This window comes from Thermobia domestica, chromosome 12, assembly GCF_964235325.1.
Source record: "Thermobia domestica chromosome 12, izTheDome1.hap1.1, whole genome shotgun sequence".
In the NCBI taxonomy this organism is placed as follows: Eukaryota; Metazoa; Arthropoda; class Insecta; order Zygentoma; family Lepismatidae; genus Thermobia; species Thermobia domestica.
The window spans coordinates 12,509,223-12,534,373 of record NC_137465.1 but is presented as its reverse complement, the minus strand read 5'-3'; the positions used below and the strand labels follow the sequence as shown (position 1 = coordinate 12,534,373).

General features: G+C 36.5%; 1 protein-coding gene across 1 annotated transcript in view; it reads left to right on the top strand.

Moving 5' to 3' along the window:
- Positions 1-4,431: 4,431 nt before the first annotated feature.
- Positions 4,432-25,151, top strand: part of Chsy (Chondroitin sulfate synthase) — a 186,493-nt gene continuing 165,773 nt past the window's right edge. Inside the window, exons 1-2 of the mRNA XM_081733472.1 lie at positions 4,432-4,613; positions 22,566-23,993. Coding sequence (XP_081589598.1) covers positions 22,911-23,993 — 1,083 coding nt within the window. The 5' untranslated portion in view covers positions 4,432-4,613; positions 22,566-22,910. The remainder of the gene's footprint in view (positions 4,614-22,565; positions 23,994-25,151) is intronic.

The following is a 25,151-nucleotide window of genomic DNA, read 5'->3' as shown; positions in this document are numbered from 1 at the left end:
TTCAAAATTCATCTCAAGATGAAACACATTCAATAGTAAGAAAAGTCATTCAACAAAATGGAGAAAGTATTCAACATAATTCTTTTCTTTCTACAGTGTGTAATTCAGTTTGGCCATTCTTCATCTGAAGAAACAGCCTGCATCACTTTGTCATCAGTAATACGAATAATAATGTTTAAATATTAAACGTTTAAAACTGCATTATGTATTTATACACCATGAGTAAAATTTGCATTTTTTTCAATTACGATAATCTTTTAAAATAAAAAAAACATGCCGTTTCTAGATGAAAATTCAACGAATTCCACATTTTCAACTTCAGGAATTTTTGTAGTTTGGTTTATCACAACACAACATTGTGTTTACTAGAGCGATTGTATCTGTCGAAATCATAGTTTTTCCTCCGGAGTGATGGCGAAGCGGCTTTGTGTGATATATTGCTCACTTCTTTTGCGAGGGTACACTGGTTCGATCTCGGGCCATCTGAGCTTCTTGTAGATAGCACCACGCAAATGAGCTTTCTCAGGCTCCTCTCACACTGCCATTCTACTAATTATCAAAATAATAATTCACTTCTATTCATCGTCCGTCTCCATGAGTCTGAAAGGCACAATCATGAGAAGTTTAGTTCATTTCTGTTTCCAAGAGTTGACTCCGTACTGAGACAAAGTAAATTAATAAATTATGTCAATCACTCTTTTGAATTCTGCAATATTGTTCGAATTTGAGTAATGTACTAACGTAAGAATTTTTACTCCAAATACATGTACCTAGGTATTATACTTCATTACCACTTTTTTCCCCTCATTCAATTTTTGATAGAATATGCCAGTGATTCAATTCTTTGATGGTTACCGTTGCGCCGCCCTTGCACCATATCCAACTGATCATGACTGGAATCTATGACTAAAACTAACAGACTTCCCGTTTTACTCGAATTTAAATTTGTTCTCGACTTATGACTGGTTTTGAATTTTTTTGGACAAATTTTAGGCTGTATATACAGGGTGGCCCAAAAGTAGGTATATAGTACCGTACTGATCAGCTCATTGCGTTTCATATCATTTCTCGTTATCTATCAGGTAGACTTAGTTTCTTTATTATTTGTTCTTAATGTCTTTTTACTTACATCTTAAGTTCGGAAGAGCCAAAGCAAATAAACTCATAAACTAAAACGTTATACTTGATCAATGCAGGGGTGTATACCTACTTTTCGGCTACCCTAGGATGGACCATTTATCATGAAGTGCTCTTGTAATTTTAAAAATAAAAATGCAAATACTAATAGGGGAAAATTGTTTGACATACTCTGCAGTACAACCTTACTAAAAGTTTTGGCAACTTTACCGAAAAAATGTCATAACAAAAGAGGAAAAAAAAAGAAAACATTAATATAGTATGTAAACAAATAAAATAAAACCACAGAAAAGGATAAGAAAATTGAACAAAAAACTATAAGCAAAGGATGTATAAGAATTGGATAAATGCTATTGATGAACTTGGATGAAACTAGGGAATGCAATCAGGGCCGTTCCTAGGCAATTTGACGCCCCGTACAATGGCATCATTTGCTGTTCCCTCTTTCTGCAGAAAGAACAAATCTTAAAAGTCACGATTTTAAGTATGCTACCCCATCATGAACAACGAAGTGGAGGGAAAATGCACTCGCACTCAGAAAGGCCTAAACACTAGGGATGGCCAGAACCGGTTCCTGATGGAACCGGTTTTCGGGCCTGAACGGATCCGGTTCTAGAAAATCCGGTTCCGGAACCGGTTTTTCGGATCCAGGTCTGAAACCGGTTCTTCGGATACAGGTCTGGAACCGGGTTTTCGGATCCAGGTATGGTACCGGTTCTGAAAACCGGACCTCCAAGAACCGGTTCCGCTGGAACCGAAACTTTGTGACCATCCCTACGCTAAACCCGAGCTGCTGGCAGATTGTGAACAGTGTGCTAGATGAAATGGTGGAAGCGACAGGCAGGCGCCCAGGCGGCGGCCGCTTGTCTCATTTGGCTAAATAAACTTTGTAACTGGCAAACTCATTGGCTAAACAGGTAAACTGGCCAACTCATTTGGTTAAACACCCACTGGTTAAACATCTTATATATATTTGTAATATTCTTTTACAGGTTTGTCCGTTTTTTGTAAAAAAAGGAAAATAATAATAATGAAAATGAAAATAAAAAAATAAAAAAGGTACATTAAAGGGCATGGTTTAAAGTATTAGATGCTATGCTAGTAAATTATGCCTCACCTCAACCTGCTGAGGAATAATAGCCGAAACAAGAGAGAGATACACGAAAATAAAAGTAAAGAGAGAAAATAAAGGCAGAGGCAAAGTTGCGACTGCCCTATAATAAGTCCAAAAGTAATTGGCAACGGCAGGGGAATGTGGAGGCCTTAAAACAAATAATAATAATAATAATAATAATAATAATAATAATAATAATAATAATAATAATAATAATAATAATAATAATAATAATAATAATAATAATAATAATAATAAAATAAAATAAATAAATAAATAAATAAAATAAAATAAAAAAATAAAAAACACTGGTGGACCAAATTTTTTTTCTGGAGGCACAAGCGGGTCTGGGCGTGGAGGGCACAAACGCATGGTCCTCTTTGCAGTGTTTTGAAGATAAACTTTGTGCCTGCTTTACGGGTCTTTGGGGGCTTTCGGATCCAGGTCTGGAACCGGTTCCTAAGATCCGGTTCTCGAACCGGGTTTTCGGATTCAGGTCTGGAACCGGTTCCTAAGATCCAGTGCTGGAACCGGGTTTTCGGATCCAGGTCCGGAACCAGTTCCAGAACCGGTTCTGAAAACCGGATCTTTGTGGCCATCCCTACTAAACACTACAAATACAATTTCAATGTGTGTGTTTCTTTTTTCTTTAAATATTAACGCATTATGGTAGTAAAAGATAAAGCAAAGACACTTGCAGAGGAAAGATGGTAATCCTTTTTATAGAATTCAAAATCGAGCTTCAATCTCACTATATCAGTTTGCAATACCAGTGCAACCAGCTCTTTTATCTTGATTTCTTGATTTTCCTTCTACATCTGTTATTTTTTTTAAAAAATAAAACTTGTTTCCACCTTCAAGGAAAGAACTTGTTTATGACAAAGACAAGACTAGTTTTCATAACAAAACTGTGACAACCAGTGGCGTATTTAGGGGGCTTCCGGACTTAAGCTGCCACTGGATATTTTATTTAGTATATTTCACATTTCCAGGACGAAAGTTAGCAAAGCACCCCCGTAACAAAACCGTAAATACGCCATTGATGATAACTAACGAAATGGAACAGATGTTCGCTTCTATTCGAGAATTGAGTTCTTGTATTTGACAACAATCAAGCAATTCATGCTGAGATTTATTTGACCATTTGTTTAGCACTTTCCATGTGACCTTTATTAACCTTTATTTAAACTATGCTACTTAAATATGATTTATGAATGTAGTATTACTAAAATAGAAAGTCAGCTTAGTAAAAACTACCATCATCATGACGTCTGTTTCCAAGAAGAAATATTTATTTTAAATAATATAGTTATGATAGATTTTGCGGCCCCGTGCAAATACATGTGTTACGCATGTTTACACAATTTTTACTGGCCCCATAAAATTTTCAAGATAGGGTTGTAAATGAACTATAATATGGTGATGAACTATAATATGGTTGTATCGGTCCCCCCGTAACTTCTACCAGGCCCCCGTACATTTTTGGACTGACTACCGGCAAGGGCGCCGATTTCTCTGTAAATTTGGGGGGGGGGGTGGCACTCAGACGCAGAAGGTATATATATGAGGATGTTCAGACAAATTGCATTCAAATTATGCCAAATATTGTATATTCATAAACACACAAGGGGGTCCCACATGAGCTGGGGGGGCTCCCCGGCACACCCAGTATCGGCGCTCTTGACTACCGGCCTGGGCCCTGAATGCAATTTAGAAATTATCAAGAGACGCTTAAATAAAAATGAATTTCTTTGTTTTCCATTCTACTAATATATTTTTATTTTTAACTTTTAATCTTTCTTGTTTTAAACTAAAAAATCATTATATGAATGATGATAGGACATTGTCACTCATAACATAATTAGGCACGACACAAATGTTCTCTATTGGGATTATTCAATTAGATGTTGAATTTGATGTTGACGTATTATAATTTCTAATGACTATACTGTAAACATAGATACGTTCTACTACTGATATACATATATAAAATATGTACTTCTTTCCGAAACATTCCCTATAAAATGGAACACATACGTAAATAATAAATATCATAGGTTCCGAAATGGCTCCTGTGAGCTGCTGTTCCTTTACGAACCTGTAGCTAACGGTGCAGTTCTGAACGCTCCTGACATCTATTGAGAGAATGCAGAAACTAAAGTTCAGGACAAACTAGCGAGTGTAAGATGAACTTCGCTCGAAAGTTAATCAACCGAAGGGAGTGTTGTAGACGGTGATCGTGAATTCAGCGCGACGGTCTTCCCTTGTGATCAAGTTTGGGAGATAAGAAACAAAATGTGAAACGAACAAAGTTTGTGTTTTTTTCATTGGCAGAAAAAAAGTGTGTGCGCATTGTGATAACGTAAGTACTTTATATGTTTGCCAAACAGATTTTTTCTTTGTAAGAAAAAAAATACGTCACTTTTTAAAAGTTTCTTTTACCGCGTATTTCTTTACTTTTTCCTTATAGAGGAAACTCACTCATAGAGGGGAGTGGACGCGGCTGCAACTCAGCTAGTAAAAAACACTCTTAAAATCATATGTCATTGAAAAAGATTGGGCTTGAATTGGGTTTTGATTTTTTTATAAGTTAATTTTGTACTTGAGTTTAGACAATAGGGGTTAGAAACTGAAGTATAATTTCTATATATATTGTCATACAGTTGCTGTTGTCATCATAATGGTTTGTAGTATGTCCTGGAGTACAAAAGATGAAGTATCGTAATTAATTACATTATTTTGATATCAGATTTTGCTGTCATTCATCTTTCAAATAATGTTTGTTTTAGCTGTTTTAAGGCTGGGGCGGTGTCAAGTGCAAAGTAAATTAGTTTATGCATCTGAAGTTAAAGCACATAGTAGTCACATACTGTAGATTAGTATACTTACATCATCTTGCTTGAAAGACACTTGTTTCCTAATCAGGAGGTATTCTAATCTTTATAGACATCAACGCTAGGTCAGGGCGCACCCACGATGGGGGGGACAGCAATCCGGACCCCTCTCCCCAAAAAAGTTTTAACTCGAGTTACATGTGTAGACTCTCTTAATAAAATTATAGCTACTTGTTAAGCAGAGAAATGTCTAATGTAGACTAAAAATTTGATCTTACTCATAATCTGTACTATTTCTTTGTGATAAAAACAATCCTGTTTTTATTATTTTTCGTAAGAATGTAGGTAGCAGTACTTAAAAATTATTAATCTTTTTTTTTTCCTGCTATAGAATATCACCCGTTTGATACTTTTAGTGTACTATATTATTGGACCCCCCAAACTTTGAAACCCTCCCAACAAAAATTTCTGGATGTGCGTCTGTGTTAGGTAGAATATTTTGTCCCTTCTTGACCTAACAGATCAGCGGGGTCCCTTTCTGTATTTCCTTTTGTTTTATTTAGGTTTGTCTGTTTCTTTGTCAGAATCGCCTAAACAAGACAACAATGAAGATTTTAATATAAATACGGGACTTGAATATTCTTAGAATGTCCCAGGCCTCATCAGCGCACATTCTTTCCGTGTGCCTGATTACGGGTCTCTTTTGTGTTTTGATTTTCTTTCATAAACTTTCGTTACGGATAGTGGAATGAAAATATCTATGAAGGGACACAGGCGTCGTTAGCAGGGGGTGGTCGGGGGACCCCAAATTTTAAGACTTGAAACTTTTGTTGGAAAGAGGATTTTCATTTTGATTCATCTGGTCCCCCAGAATTTAAAAAGCTAACGACGCTAGTGGAAGGGACTATATTCAGGGCCGGCTCCAAGATCTAACGAAAGATCTAGTTCAGTGCATAAATTTATACCTGTACAAAACACATTTACTAATTTTACTAATTTAATCTTTTTCTGTGGATACTGCAGCTGCACCTGTTGATAACCAAGGTTGATTCTATTTTCTTCCTGTTCTTCAGTTGATCCTATTTTCTTTCATACGTCCGATTCGTTTGTTCTGTTTGCTTTTCATTGCGAATCATTCTAACAATGGGCGATAAAGATAGTAGCTAAGAAAATCCCAGTGCTTCTTGAAACAAGGTGTTAAGGAAAAAGTACACGATCTTATGGAATAATGATTCATTATATAGTCACTCTCCACCAGTGGCATATTTAGGATTTTGTTTCGGGGGGGCTATGCATAACACGTGAATAAGCACTTATATTTTTCTGTTTGGGTGCCGACAAATTTTAATGAAATTTTGTATATAACAAATTTATTTCGGGGGGCCTGAGCCCGATAAACACCCCCTAAATACGCCACTGCTCTCCACGAAAAAAATTACAATCTGGGATTTATCCCCAACATGGTAACATCCATTCACTAGCGTACGCAGGAATTTATTCCAGGAGGGGTCCAAACTCAATATGAGGGTATTTTATATTAAAATTTCTAAAATTGCCCCTAAAATTAGGCTAAATTTACACAAAAGTCAAAATTTCGGGGGTCCCGGACCCACCCCTGCATACATCTCTGCATCTATTTGAATGCAAACAATGCGAAACTGGAAGATAAATAAGCAACTTCGTGTGACGTTATCATCAGTACTAACCTTAAAACACAGCAAGACCACTAGTCGTTTAAACATGCGACTGATTGTGTTCGGCACCTGCGCAAACTGCTTTAACAGATTACTTGTAATAATCTTTTTTTTTTTTTTCTTTCTTCAAAAATTCCATTGATACAAATTTTGAATTTGATTTTTTTTTTTTAATGTCTCTCCCTACAAAATACATCTATTGGTGACAATTGATCCTTTACACTTAGCTTGGATGTTCATGGAAGTGGGGATCGTTAAGTTCAAGACTTAATTTTCAAATCATTACTTTAACCTCCTTTAATGAGGCGATTCTTCTGCTTGTATAAAAGAGGAAAAAGAAAAAAATCGTACTAGATGGAAGAACTACGTCAAGCAAAAATCCAAAAGATTACGTTCCTAGACATACTTCCCGAGCATTGATTTTATGTAAAGAAAAAAAAATCGGAAACCAGTTTGTAGAAAGGCTTCGGTTTTTCTCCAAAACAGGTTCGGCATTCCACGGAAACCGTTTTCCGTTTTGTCCATACAAGTTTTGGGTGCTTACTGAAATAATTTTAATTTTCATCGAGCCCAGTATCTGTTCTTGTTTTTGATTTCCAATCAAGGTTACAAAGAAGCAACCGAACCGGTTTGATAGAAGACCGAACCGGTCTTAAAAATCGAAACTGGTTTGATAGATACAACCGGTTTTAAAACGAAACCGGTTTGATAGAAAACAACCGGTTTTAAAAACGAAACTTGTTTGATAGAAAACAATCTACTTTAAGGCCTGAACTGGTTTCATAGAAAAGAACCAGTTTGATAGCAAACAACAGTTTTGAGAGAAAGCAACCGATTTTAAGTCCGAAACCGATTTGATGGAAAACAATCGGCTTTAAGGCCGAAACCGATTTAATAGAAAACAACCGGTTTTAGAAGCGAAACCCAAGCGGTTTTGAAATTTAAAAAAAAAAACTTTTTAGTTGTTTCGGTTTCAGTTTTTCTGAAAACCGAAAAACAATTCTTTTTGGCCATCACTTCCACAAATGGGGGTAAATACGCGCTCTCCATTTAAAGTGATAAGACTGCTCAATCTATAATTAACACAATAAAAACCTCTTAAGAAGATCCAGTTTCAATTGTTTATATTGAGATCTATTTTGAGGGGTATATGAATTGCGAGGAAGCCAACAGGTGGCGTGGTTTGATGAAAATTGTCACCCATGATCTCTGATCTATCGCCCCCAGTCTTTTAAAGATCTCAGAAAGCTAGAAGTCTAATAATAGTGTCTTAAGTCTAATTATCCTCTTTGTCCGACATAAAGACTCAAGAATAACAATGAGACATTTGAGCTGTGTTCCAAGAGGTTAAGAGGGTATCATTGATTTAATCCAGTTAAAGTGCTTCTAAAGGAAAACGTTCTCTTTAAAAGGAAGAGACGGATCACGTGATGTGTAAGGCCACAGAGTACCTTGTCCTACAAAACCAAGAGATCTAATAATGCTTAGCGTAGATAGAGGCCAACGCATCGGGAGTTCTCTTTCATTCAAAGAAATCGTTGTTGACGCGATGCAAGAATTACGAAGCAACTTAACATAAAGACGTCGCTCGCACAATGGTTAGATTCATTTACGAAACTTTATTTTTCTTCTTACGTTGATTATCCTGTAGCTAAGTAGAGAAACAAAGGATGCCAGGCTAATGACAAAAATACACAATGCAGTAAGTGTACGGTGTTTCATATTTGTGTTTTGTCTTTGGTTTGTCATTCGAAAATGTACAGTAAAAATGTAGCGATCATGCTACTCAGGCCCGTAGCCAGCCCCAAAAAATAGGGGGGGGGCGGTAGAAGTTAGGGGGGGCCGACCCAATCATATTATACTTTATCACCATATTATAGTTCATTTGCAAGCCTACCGTGAAATTTTAACGGGACCAGCCAAAGTTTTTGGGGGGCCGGCCCCCCTTGCCCCCCCGTGGATACGGGTCTGATGCTACTAGTAAAAAGTGCCGAAACTTGCATATATTTCAGTTGTGCCTTTTATACTAATTAGAGAACGCAGAAAAATCTTTGAAATCTGCGAGTTTAACGTCCCACATTTATGCTTGTTAAGCTAAGGGGGACAGTGATTAACACAAGTGAATGATGATAAAAGAATTTATGGAATGGAAAAGTGGGAGAAAATGAGAGTACAACGAGAAAACCCATGACCAGAATGTCGTTCACAACAACTTAACATGGCCGGGGGTCGAACCAGGGACCCCACATACCAGAGGTAAGCGCTCTACCACTGAGCCACCGTGCCCCTAAGAGGATGCAGAATTCAGTTGATTGTTTATGTGTAAGAGGTCACGAGAAAAAATTGCCTCTAAGTTAGAATCGTTGAAATACCTCTTATGCTCATGACAAATGCTCCCAAGCTTGGATTCGTTTGTAATTACGCTTTTTCTTATTGTAGTAATTTAACCTTTTCAGGGCCGGCAGGGATTGAAAGAAAATCGTAGACTTTTACGTTAGTACCCCTTCTACTTGTCACAGGGACATTTGTTCATATCTCTGTGACAATTAGGGGCGTCGCTAAGGCTGCCAACGTCAGGGTAGACGACAATTTATATATACAGGATAATTCTCGTAGGTACGATCTTCCAAATTTTTTTTCTCCCATGCCTTTCGTTTTTTATATGATTATTTCGAATGTCTGACGTACATGTGACGTTATTTTTTTTTCGGCATTTGGCAAATAACAGCGTCCCACAATTTCCAAGTGATATGTTTTTCCTTTGTAAAAAATATACACTGATAAAAAGGATAAATTCAATACCCCTCCCATTCACCCCTCGCAAGCCCAATGGCCATACACAGGGTATCAATAGTTGGTATGTTCATTTATATTTATTGGTACTATTTTTTATGCTTGTAGCTCCTTTGGGGACAGAGTTCCTCCCCAAAATGCTGAGGAGGAGTGGGAGTTAAAACATTCAACCCCCTACCTTTCCCCTGCTGGACCTCCGATGTGTGCGAAATGAATACCGTTGGGAAGTTCCACCCTTCTTGAAGAAATAGACACCTAAATCATCTCACTAGGTTAATTAGGAACGGAGCTACGGAGGCTTAAGCTGCTGGGTCAGCCCTTGAGCTGTTGGTCCTGAAAAGATTAAGAATGGTAAATTTAATGGAACTATGTTAAAAAAAAAAAAAGAAAAAGAAAAACACTACACCCATAGAGACAAGAGAAAAATGACCTCAAACTTGGGGTCTTTAAAATACCACTTACACCAATAGTAAAATTGTTCACCCTTGAATACACCTCTAATTGCACTTTTTACACTAATTTGAGGATGGTGAATCCAGTGAAACCTCTTAAAAGTATATCCGTCCATGAGATCACGACAAACGTGACTTCAAAATTGAAATGTTCGTATTTATTTATGTCCCACGTTTGAGATCACTTTTCTTGGAACCCATCGGCGCGTGTGTTTAAGAACAATCCCTTTGGTTTCAGTGTCCTGAGGTTAGTATAGAAAGAGGAATTAGAAATTTATCAAAGTCTGGGTACTTCTTACTAATCGCATAATGGTTAATTCTTTGTAGTATGTAATTCTGTAATTTGAAATTGGTGCTTGCTGGAGTTTAGCATCCGAACGCCTAGCCTCTGCATTCAGTGAAATCTGAACCATCATGATGCGTTTATTTATTTAGGAAAAACAACAGGCAAATGCCTAATTACAGTTTTCCTTCATAATATGGTAACACTTTAAAATACACATATAATAAAATAATCATATGAAAACAAAATGTACGTTAAAATACAAATAGCACAATATACAGGATACAGAAATTTATATAGAATGAAAATTTTGTTTATAACTAAAAAAATCTATATCTGGCTGTCCTTGTGACATCTTATTATACAATATACACTTTTTACTGACAGGCGATACATCCAATGCATTAGTCCTTTGCGCTGAGAGCCATTATGGGGTCTCGTTGCTCTATGTGGGACGTGAATTTTGATTTTTGATAACAAATATTCTGAATCTATTGCACCATGAATTATTTTATGTAAGAAAGATAATATAAAATGACTTCTTCTGCTTTCAAGAGATTGTAATGAATGTTTGTTTCGAAGACCGTAGTTCTCAAATTTTGGATATATCTCTGTTTCTTTATATGTCAAAAAGCGCACAAATTTATTTTGAATGTTTTCGATTTTGTTTATATATTTCTTACTATTGGAACCTCATATTATCGCTTCATATTCCAGCTTAGACCGTACATAGGCAGTGTATAATGTTTTGAGGACATTAGTGTTAGAAAAATCACTTCCTAATCTCATCCAAGGTTCCTAAAGACCTCACCAACTACATGACTATCAAATGAAAGGTTTGACTGCAGAGTGACTCCAAGATCAGTAACATTAATGTTTTTTTCTACACGGAATCGATCCAGAGATTCCTTGGACCAAAGGGCTACATGCTAGCCACTTGAGTTGGACTCTCGCATGGCCTAGTGGCTAGCACGCTTGCCTTTGGTGTGCGTGGTCCCGGGTTTCATTCCTGGTGGGGGTACAGGTGAACGAAAAATTCGTTCGGATACCACTATAATCAGTAGGTTCCCGTCTCCCTTAGCCGTGGGACGTTAAAAACTAAAAACAGCTAGCAACTAGACCAGCGGAAAGGGCTTTAATTCTTAATTGAAGTTGCTCCCTTTGGAGTCCAACAGCTAAGGCATGTTCGTTGAGACGCGTGGTTCCAGGTTTGATTTTCGGTAGAGGCATTTAATTTATTTCTTTTTCTTTGCTTTTTTCTTTTCTTTCTTTCTTTTTCTTTTTCTATTTCTATTTTTTATTTCCACGTTGCACCACGCCATGGCGCATCCTCAGGTCAGGAGTCGAGGAGAAGGGCTCTAGATATAGAGGTTAGCTGCAAACATACTGAATAAGCAATCGCCGACAGAAGACAAAGAGTGATCCTCCAACTTGGGGATTTCACGTGAGGCTTACCTTATTCTGTAAAAAGGGCACTTGTTCAGAAACATTCACAGAAGCCTCGGACTAGGACTGATAACTTGGCACGACCTCAGCAAAGTAAAATGGACATGAGATTTGGAACATGGAATATTAGAAGTCTTTATAGAGCAGTCGTGTTAAAATCCGTAACGAGTGAGTTAGAGAAATACAGGATGGACCTAGTAGGATATCAGGAAGTTAGGTGGGTCCGGAAATTTTACGTTCTTTTATGGGGAAGGAAGTAAAAATCACCAACTAGGAACAGGGATTTTCGTTCTCAAATGAGTAATATCAGTAATTAAACAGGTTCAATTTGTTAACGATAAACTTTCCTTTATTATTCTCCGAGGTCCCTGATGCAATATTATTGTTCTAAATATACATGCTGCAACAGAAGATAAAGGTGAAGATATAAAAGACAGTTTTTTCGAAGATTTAGAATGGGTATTGGACCAACTCCCACGATATCATATGAAGATTCTATTAGGAGATTTCAATGCGAAGGTAGGACGAGAGATATTTTCAAACCGATTAAACCTAGGTAGGGAACGAAGGTCTCCGTAAGGAAAGTAATCATAATGGCGTTAGACTCGTAAACTTTGCAACATCCAAAATCCTTATAGTGAAGAGTAGAAAATTCCCTCATTGCGACATTCATAAATATACAGTACTTAGGCCTCAGTAGAGTGAAAAAAATACATAATCAAATTGATCACGTTTTAGTAGGTAGAAGAAGACGATTTAGCATAATTGATATTCAGCGTTCAGATGAGCTGACTGTGATACTGATCACTATCTCATATGAGTGATAAGAGATAGATTATCATTGAATAAGGAGAGTATTCAACATCTGAAAACAAAGAGGTCTAATTTAAAGAAATTAGAGGAGGACCAAGCGAGAGGGGAATAACAGATTGAAATGTTGATTCGGAATTCACTAATGTTTATGATACTTGGGTTGAAATTAAGGATAACATTAAAATTTCAGCAGAAGAAAAATTGGGACACGTGGAAATACATACAAACAAACTATGGTTCGATTATGGATGTGCTAAATTAGCAGAAAAGCGAAAACAGACTAAACTGCGTTGACTACAAAATCCGAAAGATATACACAAAATTACATTGACAGGCAGGAAACGCAATTTTTTGAAAGCTAAAATTAGTGAACCTGAAGATAACAGTAAAAATAAAAACATTCAGAACATGTATAAGGCGTGAGCGAATTTAAGAAGCTATCGGCCTCGCGCTAATATAGTAAAGAAAGGCGACGAAACAATTCTTTTTGACATAGATAGCATCTTGAATAGATGGAAAAATTTCTTTGACGATTTGGTTAACATGTAGCCAAAATCGGAGAAACACAAATCTCCGGTTGAGTTAATTTTAGCTGGAGAGAAAAATTGTGCAAGAAGATATACAAACTCATTTTTCTTATCTGGAACAAGGAGGAATTGATACAAGAGTAGAAGGACTCAATTATTGTTCCAATGTACAAGAAAGGTGTTGTCCCTTTCCTCACACATTCGAAGGTTACACACACACACACACACACACACACACACAAAGGGGGAGCTCATTGCAATTTTTGCGAAAAAGCCGATGTGGACACTACCTGTTGGTGCTAAATGCACTACGAATATTGTGAAAAAAAGAAGTGACTCGTTGCAGAGAAATTTACACATGAAAAACAGCTATACGAGGAAAGATGGTGCCCATCAACAATTTAAATTGCTTCCCCTGACAAAAATGTAAAACGTCGATTAGCCCCTTCTTTCCGTGTATCCTTCATTTTTATTCTACCAATTCATTCTTAAACCTGCTGTTTTCGACGAGATTAGATTTGGAATTGTCTCGTCTCGAAACGATGTAGTGAAGGCGCATTTCGTCTTGAAAAAATATATTTGTTTCTGTTGGAAGACCTCTGCCTCGTCTCATATGATGTTACGAAAATTCTGTTTCGTCTCGGCTACTACATAAAACCATTCATTTTCATTAACCGTCTTCTCTAGCCTACAGGCTACAGAGCATAATTATGGAAAGCTAAATTAAATGTTTTATTTCACTTTTATTAGACGACCATAAATGCATTGTCGTATTCCAGACAATTAAAAATGCGTTAAAAAAAACGCATGTTGGTGCATATTACTTAGCATTATTAAAATAAATGGAAATTTTCAGTTAACGCACCGCGATTATGTCATTTAGATTACGGAAGACAAATGATCAATGTCAATAATGGATGAACTGGTGGAATGAGAATGCATTAGAAGATTGAAAAACCCCGAGAAGACCACTTCGCAACTATACACTCATATAAGCTGGGCTCGTACCACAAACCTCTCGCACAAGAGGTGGGCTCGATATCGCTGAGTGACCGTGCCCTCCGTAGTTAGTGTATATATTATTTTAGTCTAAGTTTTTCATTTCATTGAATAATGAATTAAATTATTTCGCTTAGATTCTTTTAACTGGATCACTGCATAGTTTAACGTAAGAAACCTAATTTATTAAAAAAACAAAAAAAAACAACAAAAAAAAAAACAAAAAAAAATACTAGAGTGTAGTGGCTGAATGGTAGAACGCTCACCTCTACTGCATAGAGCTCCTAATAAGCGTTGCCAACTTTTGAAAATGGAAATAGCGGACACCCTCTTGGTGCACGTATACTCTTACTTTAAGATTGTCACATCATCGCTCGTCAAAAATGTGAACAATCTGAAAGTGGTTACTTCACATAAAATTGAGCGATTCGGAGTTCCATACTTACTTTTGAGGCATTTATTAACCCTTTGGAGTTCTAGTACCTATTTTTAAGTACTAAAATAGTCTCTTAATTATTCGATTAAAAAAGAACCAATAAAGCTTTTTAGTTCGTTTTTTTTTTTTTTTTTTTTTTTTCAAGTTTAGAGGCATTGTAGAACACGTTACGTATGGTTTCACGTCTTTCTGCGTCGAGACATAGGAGGTCATGATACCATTAACTTTAAACAAAAATTTGTTAGGCCTGTTTTTATTATCTTTTGGCGGGTTTACTTTTGCACCTAGAAGATTGATATTTTGCACAAACATTCAGTCCACCGAGTAGTATTTATAAGATTTTTCAGGTCTCTGCGTTAGCACCGGGGGGTGGGTGGGGAAGGGGCAGAGGAGGAAAAAGTAAAAAAGGATATTTTTTTTTACCAAAAAATCCCTTTTTCGTGATTTTCCCGCTGCAGATACATAATGGAGACATTGAATGGTGCCGTTTGAAAGGCAGTTCTATTCTGAAGAGAATGATGGGCGAACCATGATCCTAAGGTAATTAAGGATGTCTCAGGAAATTTTTAACCAAGATCCTGTTTTATACGGAAATCTAGGGTATTGTGAGTATATTATCTTTTTGGCGAGCTTACTTTTGCACCTAGAAGATTGATATTTTGCACAAATATTCAGTCCACGAGTAGTTTTTATCAATTTTTTCAGGTCTCTACGTTAACACAGGTTGGGTCCAAAGGGACAAAAATCTTAAAAAGGGATATTTTAACCAAAAAATCCCTTTTTCGAGATTTTTTCCGTCTTAGATACAGAATGATGACATGTAAATGGTATCGTTTGAAAGGAAGTTCTATTCTGAAGAGAATGACGGGCAAACAATGATCCTAGGGTACATAGGGAAGTCTCAGGAATTTTTACCTGAAATCCTGAAAAGAAATTTTGGTTAGATCTATTTTTATTGTTTTATTGGAGGCTTACTTGTGCACGTAGAAGATTAAAACTGTAAACAAACATTTACTCCATCGAGTAATATTATCAGATATTTTCAGATCCCTGCGTTAGCACAAGGGAATCCAGAGGGGCAGAAAGTTTAAAAAGGGATATTTCAATCAAAAATCCCTTTCTTCGCGATTTTCCCGCCTGAGATACATGATGGAGACATGCGAGTAATACCGTTTGAAAGGTAGTTGTGTTCTGAAGGGAATGATGGGCCAACCATGATCCTAGGATAAATAGGAATGTCTCAGGAAATTTTTTACCTGAGATCAGGGTCTTTTGCGGTAATCTGGGGTATTGTGGGGATTATTGATAAATATTTTTCCCGCCCTTACTATTCAAGATAGAAGCTTGAAATTTTGTACACACATTTAGTACTACACTTATTATTTTTCAGTTGGTTTTCAGATCTCTGCGTTAACACAGGGCGTCCAGAGGCGCTCAAAATAAAAATATATATTTTTTTCAGAGAAAAATCCCGATTTCTTTCAAAATTTCCCACCTCAAGGATATGATGGGGAGATGTGAATGGTACCATTTGTAAGGTTGCTCTGTTGTGAAAAGAAACGAGGTATGAATCATGATCCTACGATAAATAGGGATGATGCTGTAGCCGCTTGACTGAAAGTCTATAATTTACCTCAACCCTTATCCGGGCAAGCGGGGCCTTTCAGGCCCACTAACTTCATAATTTTTTTTTCGAATTTCTCAATAACCATAAATATTTCGATGACATAAAATTCTGAATTCTTCTATCTTTAGTCGAAGTTAAAGTCATGAACATATCTAGTTGGTAAGGCTAATAGAGTTGGTAAGGCCCCAGTTGCCGTCTACATTTTACAAAAATAGCTTGCCCGGACAAGGGTTAAAAAAAAGCCGGAATCTATAAGGAATAAACTTACTCTTTCCAGTTTTGGTTGAGTCGACACATCTAATCTTTGTAGCCTACCATCAATAGTACATCGTATTTGAAACAGAAGAGCAAATTAATTATGGCATGCACAAACTATACTTGAAAAATAAGTCTTACCAGCTTCGATGGTGCTGCATTGTCTCATAATGCCCACTTACTTTTACTCGATCTGGATGTATTATTTAATTGGAAGATGTAGTTGAGGATGAAGTAGTGCTAACTGCATTCTTGAAAATGTACTTTTGTTCACCTTTAGCAGTTTTGATAAGTTTAGTATATTTTCCTGCCTTCAACTCTTCAGCAAAATTCGCGCACGACAGTTCGAAATCAAAGCGAATTATAAGCTCTGCTTTAACCATGTTCATTGACAAACGATTTCTTTCGTCACTTCAAAATAATCTGAATAGAACAGAGAATAGGACTAGTAAGAGGAAAAATTACCTTATACTGTATATAAGATATATATATATTCTCCCCCAGACTAATAGGTAGATATCAAAGCGAATTATAAGCTCTGCTTTAACCATGTTCATCGACAAACGATTCCTTTCGTTACTCCAAAATAATCTGAATAGAACAGAGAATAGGACTAGTAAGAGGAAAAATTACCTTATACTGTATATAAGATATATATATATTCTCCCCCAGACTAATAGGTAGATATCAAAGCGAATTATAAGCTCTGCTTTAACCATGTTCATCGACAAACGATTCCTTTCGTTACTCCAAAATAATCTGAATAGAACAGAGAATAGGACTAGTAAGAGGAAAAATTACCTTATACTGTATATAAGATATATATATATTCTCCCCCAGACTAATAGGTAGATTTCAAAGCGAATTATAAGCTCTGCTTTAACCATGTTCATCGACAAACGATTCCTTTCGTTACTCCAAAATAATCTGAATAGAACAGAGAATAGGACTAGTAAGAGGAAAAATTACCTTATACTGTATATAAGATATATATATATTCTCCCCCAGACTAATAGGTAGATTTCAAAGCGAATTATAAGCTCTGCTTTAACCATGTTCATCGACAAACGATTCCTTTCGTTACTCCAAAATAATCTGAATAGAACAGAGAATAGGACTAGTAAGAGGAAAAATTACCTTATACTGTATATAAGATATATATATATTCTCCCTCAGACTAATAGGTAGATATCAAAGCGAATTATAAGCTCTGCTTTAACCATGTTCATCGACAAACGATTCCTTTCGTTACTCCAAAATAATCTGAATAGAACAGAGAATAGGACTAGTAAGAGGAAAAATTACCTTATACTGTATATAAGATATATATATATATTCTCCCCCAGACTAATAGGTAGATATCAAAGCAAATTATAAGCTCTGCTTTAACCATGTTCATCGACAAACGATTCCTTTCGTTACTCCAAAATAATCTGAATAGAACAGAGAATAGGACTAGTAAGAGGAAAAATTACCTTATACTGTATATAAGATATATATATATTCTCCCCCAGACTAATAGGTAGATATCAAAGCGAATTATAAGCTCTGCTTTAACCATGTTCATCGACAAACGATTCCTTTCGTTACTCCAAAATAATCTGAATAGAACAGAGAATAGGACTAGTAAGAGGAAAAATTACCTTATACTGTATATAAGATATATATATATTCTCCCCCAGACTAATAGGTAGATTTCAAATCGAATTATAAGCTCTGCTTTAACCATGTTCATCGACAAACGATTCCTTTCGTTACTCCAAAATAATCTGAATAGAACAGAGAATAGGACTAGTAAGAGGAAAAATTACCTTATACTGTATATAAGATATATATATATTCTCCCCCAGACTAATAGGTAGATATCAAAGCGAATTATAAGCTCTGCTTTAACCATGTTCATCGACAAACGATTCCTTTCGTTACTCCAAAATAATCTGAATAGAACAGAGAATAGGACTAGTAAGAGGAAAAATTACCTTATACTGTATATAAGATATATATATATTCTCCCCCAGACTAATAGGTAGATTTCAAAGCGAATTATAAGCTCTGCTTTAACCATGTTCATCGACAAACGATTCCTTTCGTTACTCCAAAATAATCTGAATAGAACAGAGAATAGGACTAGTAAGAGGAAAAATTACCTTATACTGTATATAAGATATATATATATTCTCCCCCAGACTAATAGGTAGATTTCAAAGCGAATTATAAGCTCTGCTTTAACCATGTTCATCGACAAACGATTCCTTTCGTTACTCCAAAATAATCTGAATAGAACAGAGAATAGGACTAGTAAGAGGAAAAATTACCTTATACTGTATATAAGATATATATATATTCTCCCCCAGACTAATAGGTAGATATCAAAGCGAATTATAAGCTCTGCTTTAACCATGTTCATCGACAAACGATTCCTTTCGTTACTCCAAAATAATCTGAATAGAACAGAGAATAGGACTAGTAAGAGGAAAAATTACCTTATACTGTATATAAGATATATATATATTCTCCCCCAGACTAATAGGTAGATTTCAAAGCGAATTATAAGCTCTGCTTTAACCATGTTCATCGACAAACGATTCCTTTCGTTACTCCAAAATAATCTGAATAGAACAGAGAATAGGACTAGTAAGAGGAAAAATTACCTTATGCTGTATATAAGATATATATATATTCTCCCCCAGACTAATAGGTAGATATCAAAGCGAATTATAAGCTCTGCTTTAACCATGTTCATCGACAAACGATTCCTTTCGTTACTCCAAAATAATCTGAATAGAACAGAGAATAGGACTAGTAAGAGGAAAAATTACCTTATACTGTATATAAGATATATATATATTCTCCCCCAGACTAATAGGTAGATTTCAAAGCGAATTATAAGCTCTGCTTTAACCATGTTCATCGACAAACGATTCCTTTCGTTACTCCAAAATAATCTGAATAGAACAGAGAATAGGACTAGTAAGAGGAAAAATTACCTTATACTGTATATAAGATATATATATATTCTCCCCCAGACTAATAGGTAGATATCAAAGCGAATTATAAGCTCTGCTTTAACCATGTTCATCGACAAACGATTCGTTTCGTTACTCCAAAATAATCTGAATAGAACAGAGAATAGGACTAGTAAGAGGAAAAATTACCTTATACTGTATATAAGATATATATATATTCTCCCCCAGACTAATCGGTAGATATCAAAGCGAATTATAAGCTCTGCTTTAACCATGTTCATCGACAAACGATTCCTTTCGTTACTCCAAAATAATCTGAATAGAACAGAGAATAGGACTAGTAAGAGGAAAAATTACCTTATACTGTATATAAGATATATATATATTCTCCCCCAGACTAATCGGTAGATATCAAAGCGAATTATAAGCTCTGCTTTAACCATGTTCATCGACAAACGATTCCTTTCGTTACTCCAAAATAATCTGAATAGAACAGAGAATAGGACTAGTAAGAGGAAAAATTACCTTATACTGTATATAAGATATATATATATATTCTCCCCCAGACTAATAGGTAGATATCAAAGCGAATTATAAGCTCTGCTTTAACCATGTTCATCGACAAACAATTCCTTTCGTCACTCCAAAATAATCTGAATAGAACAGAGAATAGGACTAGTAAGAGGAAAAATTACCTTATACTGTATATAATATATATATATATATATTCTCCCCCAGACTAATAGGTAGATATCAAAGCGAATTATAAGCTCTGCTTTAACCATGTTCATCGACAAACAATTCCTTTCGTCACTCCAAAATAATCTGAATAGAACAGAGAATAGGACTAGTAAGAGGAAAAATTACCTTATACTGTATATAAGATATATATATATTCTCCCCCAGACTAATAGGTAGATATCAAAGCGAATTATAAGCTCTGCTTTAACCATGTTCATCGACAAACGATTCCTTTCGTTACTCCAAAATAATCTGAATAGAACAGAGAATAGGACTAGTAAGAGGAAAAATTACCTTATACTGTATATAAGATATATATATATTCTCCCCCAGACTAATAGGTAGATTTCAAAGCGAATTATAAGCTCTGCTTTAACCATGTTCATCGACAAACGATTCCTTTCGTTACTCCAAAATAATCTGAATAGAACAGAGAATAGGACTAGTAAGAGGAAAAATTACCTTATACTGTATATAAGATATATATATATATTCTCCCCCAGACTAATAGGTAGATATCAAAGCGAATTATAAGCTCTGCTTTAACCATGTTCATCGACAAACGATTCCTTTCGTTACTCCAAAATAATCTGAATAGAACAGAGAATAGGACTAGTAAGAGGAAAAATTACCTTATACTGTATATAAGATATATATATATTCTCCCCCAGACTAATAGGTAGATATCAAAGCGAATTATAAGCTCTGCTTTAACCATGTTCATCGACAAACGATTCCTTTCGTTACTCCAAAATAATCTGAATAGAACAGAGAATAGGACCAGCAAGAGGAAAAATTACCGAACATTTAACATCCGGTTTTGAGTTTGTACCGGACAAGGTGGTCAAAAAACGAACTGTCCGGTAAAATACTTGACGGTTGGCAACCCTATTCCTAGCTCAATCCCAGGGTCTGTGAATTTGCAGTGAATAACGACGAATCCGTGATTTTTTCGAGATTCTTCCGTTTCCTCCCTCCTTTTCATTCCACCAATCATCATTCACTTGCTTTAATCATCATCTCCCTTAAGGGTCTTCACTACAGTGAAATTAAACTACCACTAATTTTAGAGTTTTTCTGTAATATCTTCAAAACAAATAAATATATTCGAAAAGCAGTAGTAGTAGCGAATTAGACAATACGATTTTGCATGTGATACCGTTCTCACAAGTCATCTGTCTGCTTTTGATTTGCAATTGTAGATAATTTAGCTTTTTCTTTTCTTTCTTTTCTTTTTTTTTCGGATTCTCTAAATTGTGGCATACCAAAAGCAGATAGGTGAATTGTGGTAAAGGTATCACATGTAAAATTGTATTGTATAGTTCACTATGTTTCTGCTTTTCGAATATTTTTTATTTGTTTTGAAGATATTACAGAAAAAATTCTAAAAATTAGCGGTAGTTTAATTTTGCCGTAGTGAAGACCCTTAAAGCGCATAATCATTGGACGTTAAATTGAAAATATCAATTTATTTTTGAATAAGAAAGACAAAATTATATTTTGCTATATAGAACGAAGTAGGCCAATATTTTGAAGCACACGCTGGTCTATCAAATCTGTGTTTTTTTTTAAGCCCACTTTCTCATGCTTTATTCTGTCAGTTTAACATCCCACGGTTATCCCTTCAGGCTGATTAATGCCAGGGAATGATGATGGAAGACTTGGTGGAATGAGAAAGTAGAAGGAGACGGGAGTACTCCGAGAAAAGGCTCGGACACGATGTTATGCACCACAAACTTACTTGGGCCGAAATTGAATCAGGGACCCCATGCACCAGAGGTAAACGCTCTACCACTGAGCCACCGTGTCCATTTTATTATGCGTATATTATTATTATTATTATTATTATTATTATTATTATTATTATTAGTAGTAGTAGTAGTAGTAGTAGTAGTATTTTAGATTTTGTAGCGCCTCATCTATGCACCGAGATGTGAATTGATAGCTTAACGTTTGTTCCGAACCAATGGCGGATCTAGCCTGGGGCCAGGGGACCTAGACCTCCCAGTTTTTTGAGTAACAAAAATAATTATTTATATATTTTTTACTTATTTATGTATTTTATTATTTATATATTTTTTGAAATTTATAGTAAACTCAAGATATACTTATCACAGCCTGGGTTCTGGATGCCCCCCAGTTTTTACATTCTAGATCCGTCCCTGTTCCGGACTACAGAATCGAGCTTGGATTCTCGCATGAAAGACGAGAACAAAACCATTTAGCCTACAGTGTGGTCTTTTCATCTGCTAATAGACAAAGAACATGTAATTCAGCGAAATGTGAAGGAAATCCCTGAAAAAAAGTAAAGAGTTGTGCAAACTACATCTGGTGGTTTCTGTTTTTTTTTTCTTATATAGTCTCTTTTTTCCTTTTTTTTTAATGTTAATATTCTTTTTGTTTGTGTTAGGTTTTTGAGTATTAGATGATTGTTTTTCTTTTTTTCAGGAGAAACATTTGTTTGGAGGCCGTGGCATTGAGATGTGTGTAATTTTCCGACGTCACTGTGGATTATCTTCTCACACCAGATTCCCCTCCGACCAATGAATCGAAACAGCGGCACTAAATGTGAACCAAAACACGGGCTTCCCTAATTTTCTTTCTTCCCTCCAAAGAAGCCGAGCGTCCATGATCTTGAAGGGAAAATCTGCCGGCCATGATTTGAGGTTGGTGTTGGTGGAGGATACCTGCTACAATGTGCTTAGGGGTGGGGGTTGCCGAGCGAATGGCGGGGGACTGCGGACCAAGGACTCCTCATCTTGGGGTGGTTGTTGAAGATCGGATAGAGCAGGTATGGGGGCTCAGTCAGGAAACGGCAGCCGGCGTTGCTGGAACATGTGGGAGCTGCATTCTCGAGTACGGGGTGTGCCAAACGGCACGGCAACATCTCGGGCGACTTATGCCGAAACAACCACGCCAGCGGTCACCGACCTACATCAACAACTGTGTCACCATGCGACGGAGCTGGTAAGCTTCGACGCGGCGTCGGGACGTCGATATAGAGTAACCATGCCGTCTGCGGCTCGACGGGCAATGTTTGAGTCGTCGCCGAGGTACCGTCGGAATATTCAGTCAGCTCTGGGTCTCCTGTTCGGTGCTCTGTTGGGGTATTTTTTGACGACTCAACTCAGATCTCTAGTTCTGCACAGCGGGGAGCAAAGTGGTAGTGCTGTGACGAGTGACAGTGGTAGTGTAGTGGTAATGCATGGTTGTCCAGAAAGCGTGTTACCATTGGCGTCGCCAGACTCTGCGGATCCTTTAGAGATAATCGGTATTAAAAATCACGAGGAGACAATTCATAATAGTAAAAAGACTTTAATATTTGTAGGTGTTATGACAGCACAGAAGTACTTGGACTCACGGGCGGTGGCAGTGTATGAAACATGGGGCAAAGAATTACCCGGAAGAATTGCCTTTTTTTCGTCTTCAACGTCCGAAACCTCCGCGAATATCCCATTAGTACGTCTCAGTGGCGTAGATGACAGTTACCCTCCCCAGAAAAAATCATTTATGATGCTCAAATACATGTATGAACAATATGGTGATCGGTTTGAGTGGTTTATGAGAGCGGATGACGATGTGTATGTGAGAACTGATCGTTTGGAGGCATTGTTGAGGTCTGTGGACAGCCGAAAGCCACAGTTCATAGGTCAAGCTGGTCGTGGAAACCAGGAAGAGTTTGGATTGCTTAGTTTGGAGTATGATGAGAACTTTTGTATGGGTGGACCTGGTGTTATTATGAGTCGAGAAACACTAGCGCGAGTGGCACCTCACGTGAAATACTGCCTCAAGAACTTGTACACTACACACGAGGATGTTGAACTCGGACGCTGTGTACAGAAGTTTGCTCGCATTCCTTGTACCTGGTCATACGAGGTAAGTGCTTTGTCAACTTATTCTTCTTAACAAACCATATTCTCTTCAAGTACTTAATTTGTGACTAGTCATCAAAGAAAAAAGTCACTCTTATATGTTAAAATTAAGTGAGTCATTCCAAATTAATTAATAATGTTTATTAGGACGGAATCAGGTGCAGTTTGTTTCAGATAATTTTATTATGGGGACATTAGCAATCTGGGATGAAAAGGAAATCGGCCAAAGAGTGCATTTAAGGTACCATTTCTGCATTTGCCTTCGTAAGTAGAGGGTATTTTGAAAAAAAAAAAACTAAGTCACAATAGCCGACGGCGAAATGTGAAACTGAGAACTATTGAAAACGTTAACGTTTCATCTTATTTTAAGATGCCTCTTCACGGCGAAATTAAAATACGCTAATTTTACAGTAATTATGTGACATCTTCAAATAGATAAAAGATAATCGAAATATGGAACAAGAGCGTCCTAGATAATATTGTTTTGCATGAAATACCGTTATCACAAGTCACCTAGTAGCTTTCCGTTTGCAGCCATTTAGAAACGCGAAAATAAATGCCGATTTTCTAAATAGCTGGAAATCGAAAGCAAATAAGTAAGTCGTGATAACGGTGTCTCATGTAAAATAATACTGTTTAGCGAGCTCTTGTTCCACTTTTCGATTATCTTTTATCTATTTGAAGATATCACATAACTACTGTACACTTAGTGGTATTTTAATTTCGCAGTGATTAGGCTTAGGTACTATTCCTGCATTTACCTTCGTAAGTAGAGAACTTAAAAAAAAAAGTCCGAATAGCCGGCGGCGAGATGTAAACCTGAGAACTATTGAAAACGTTAACTCTTCATGTAGTTTAAAATGCAGTTGAAGATTTTTTTTTCACTGGAAATACTAAGAATAAAACAAGCCAGTGAGTTTTGGGGTGATTGATGAAAATTTAAGGTTCGTTGTCAGCACTGGGTCTATATAAGACGAGATTGACTGTTTGAACGGAGATCCGAGCTTATTCAAGATAAATGCTCCTACTGGGAATTGAAGCTAGGACTTCGTGCAAGAAAGCTCGCACTCTAGCCGTTCGGTCACGAAGGAACTACTGCAGGGAATATTGGAAGAAAGTCCACTAAAGGCGTAGAAACATATCGGTATTCACTTGTGGATAA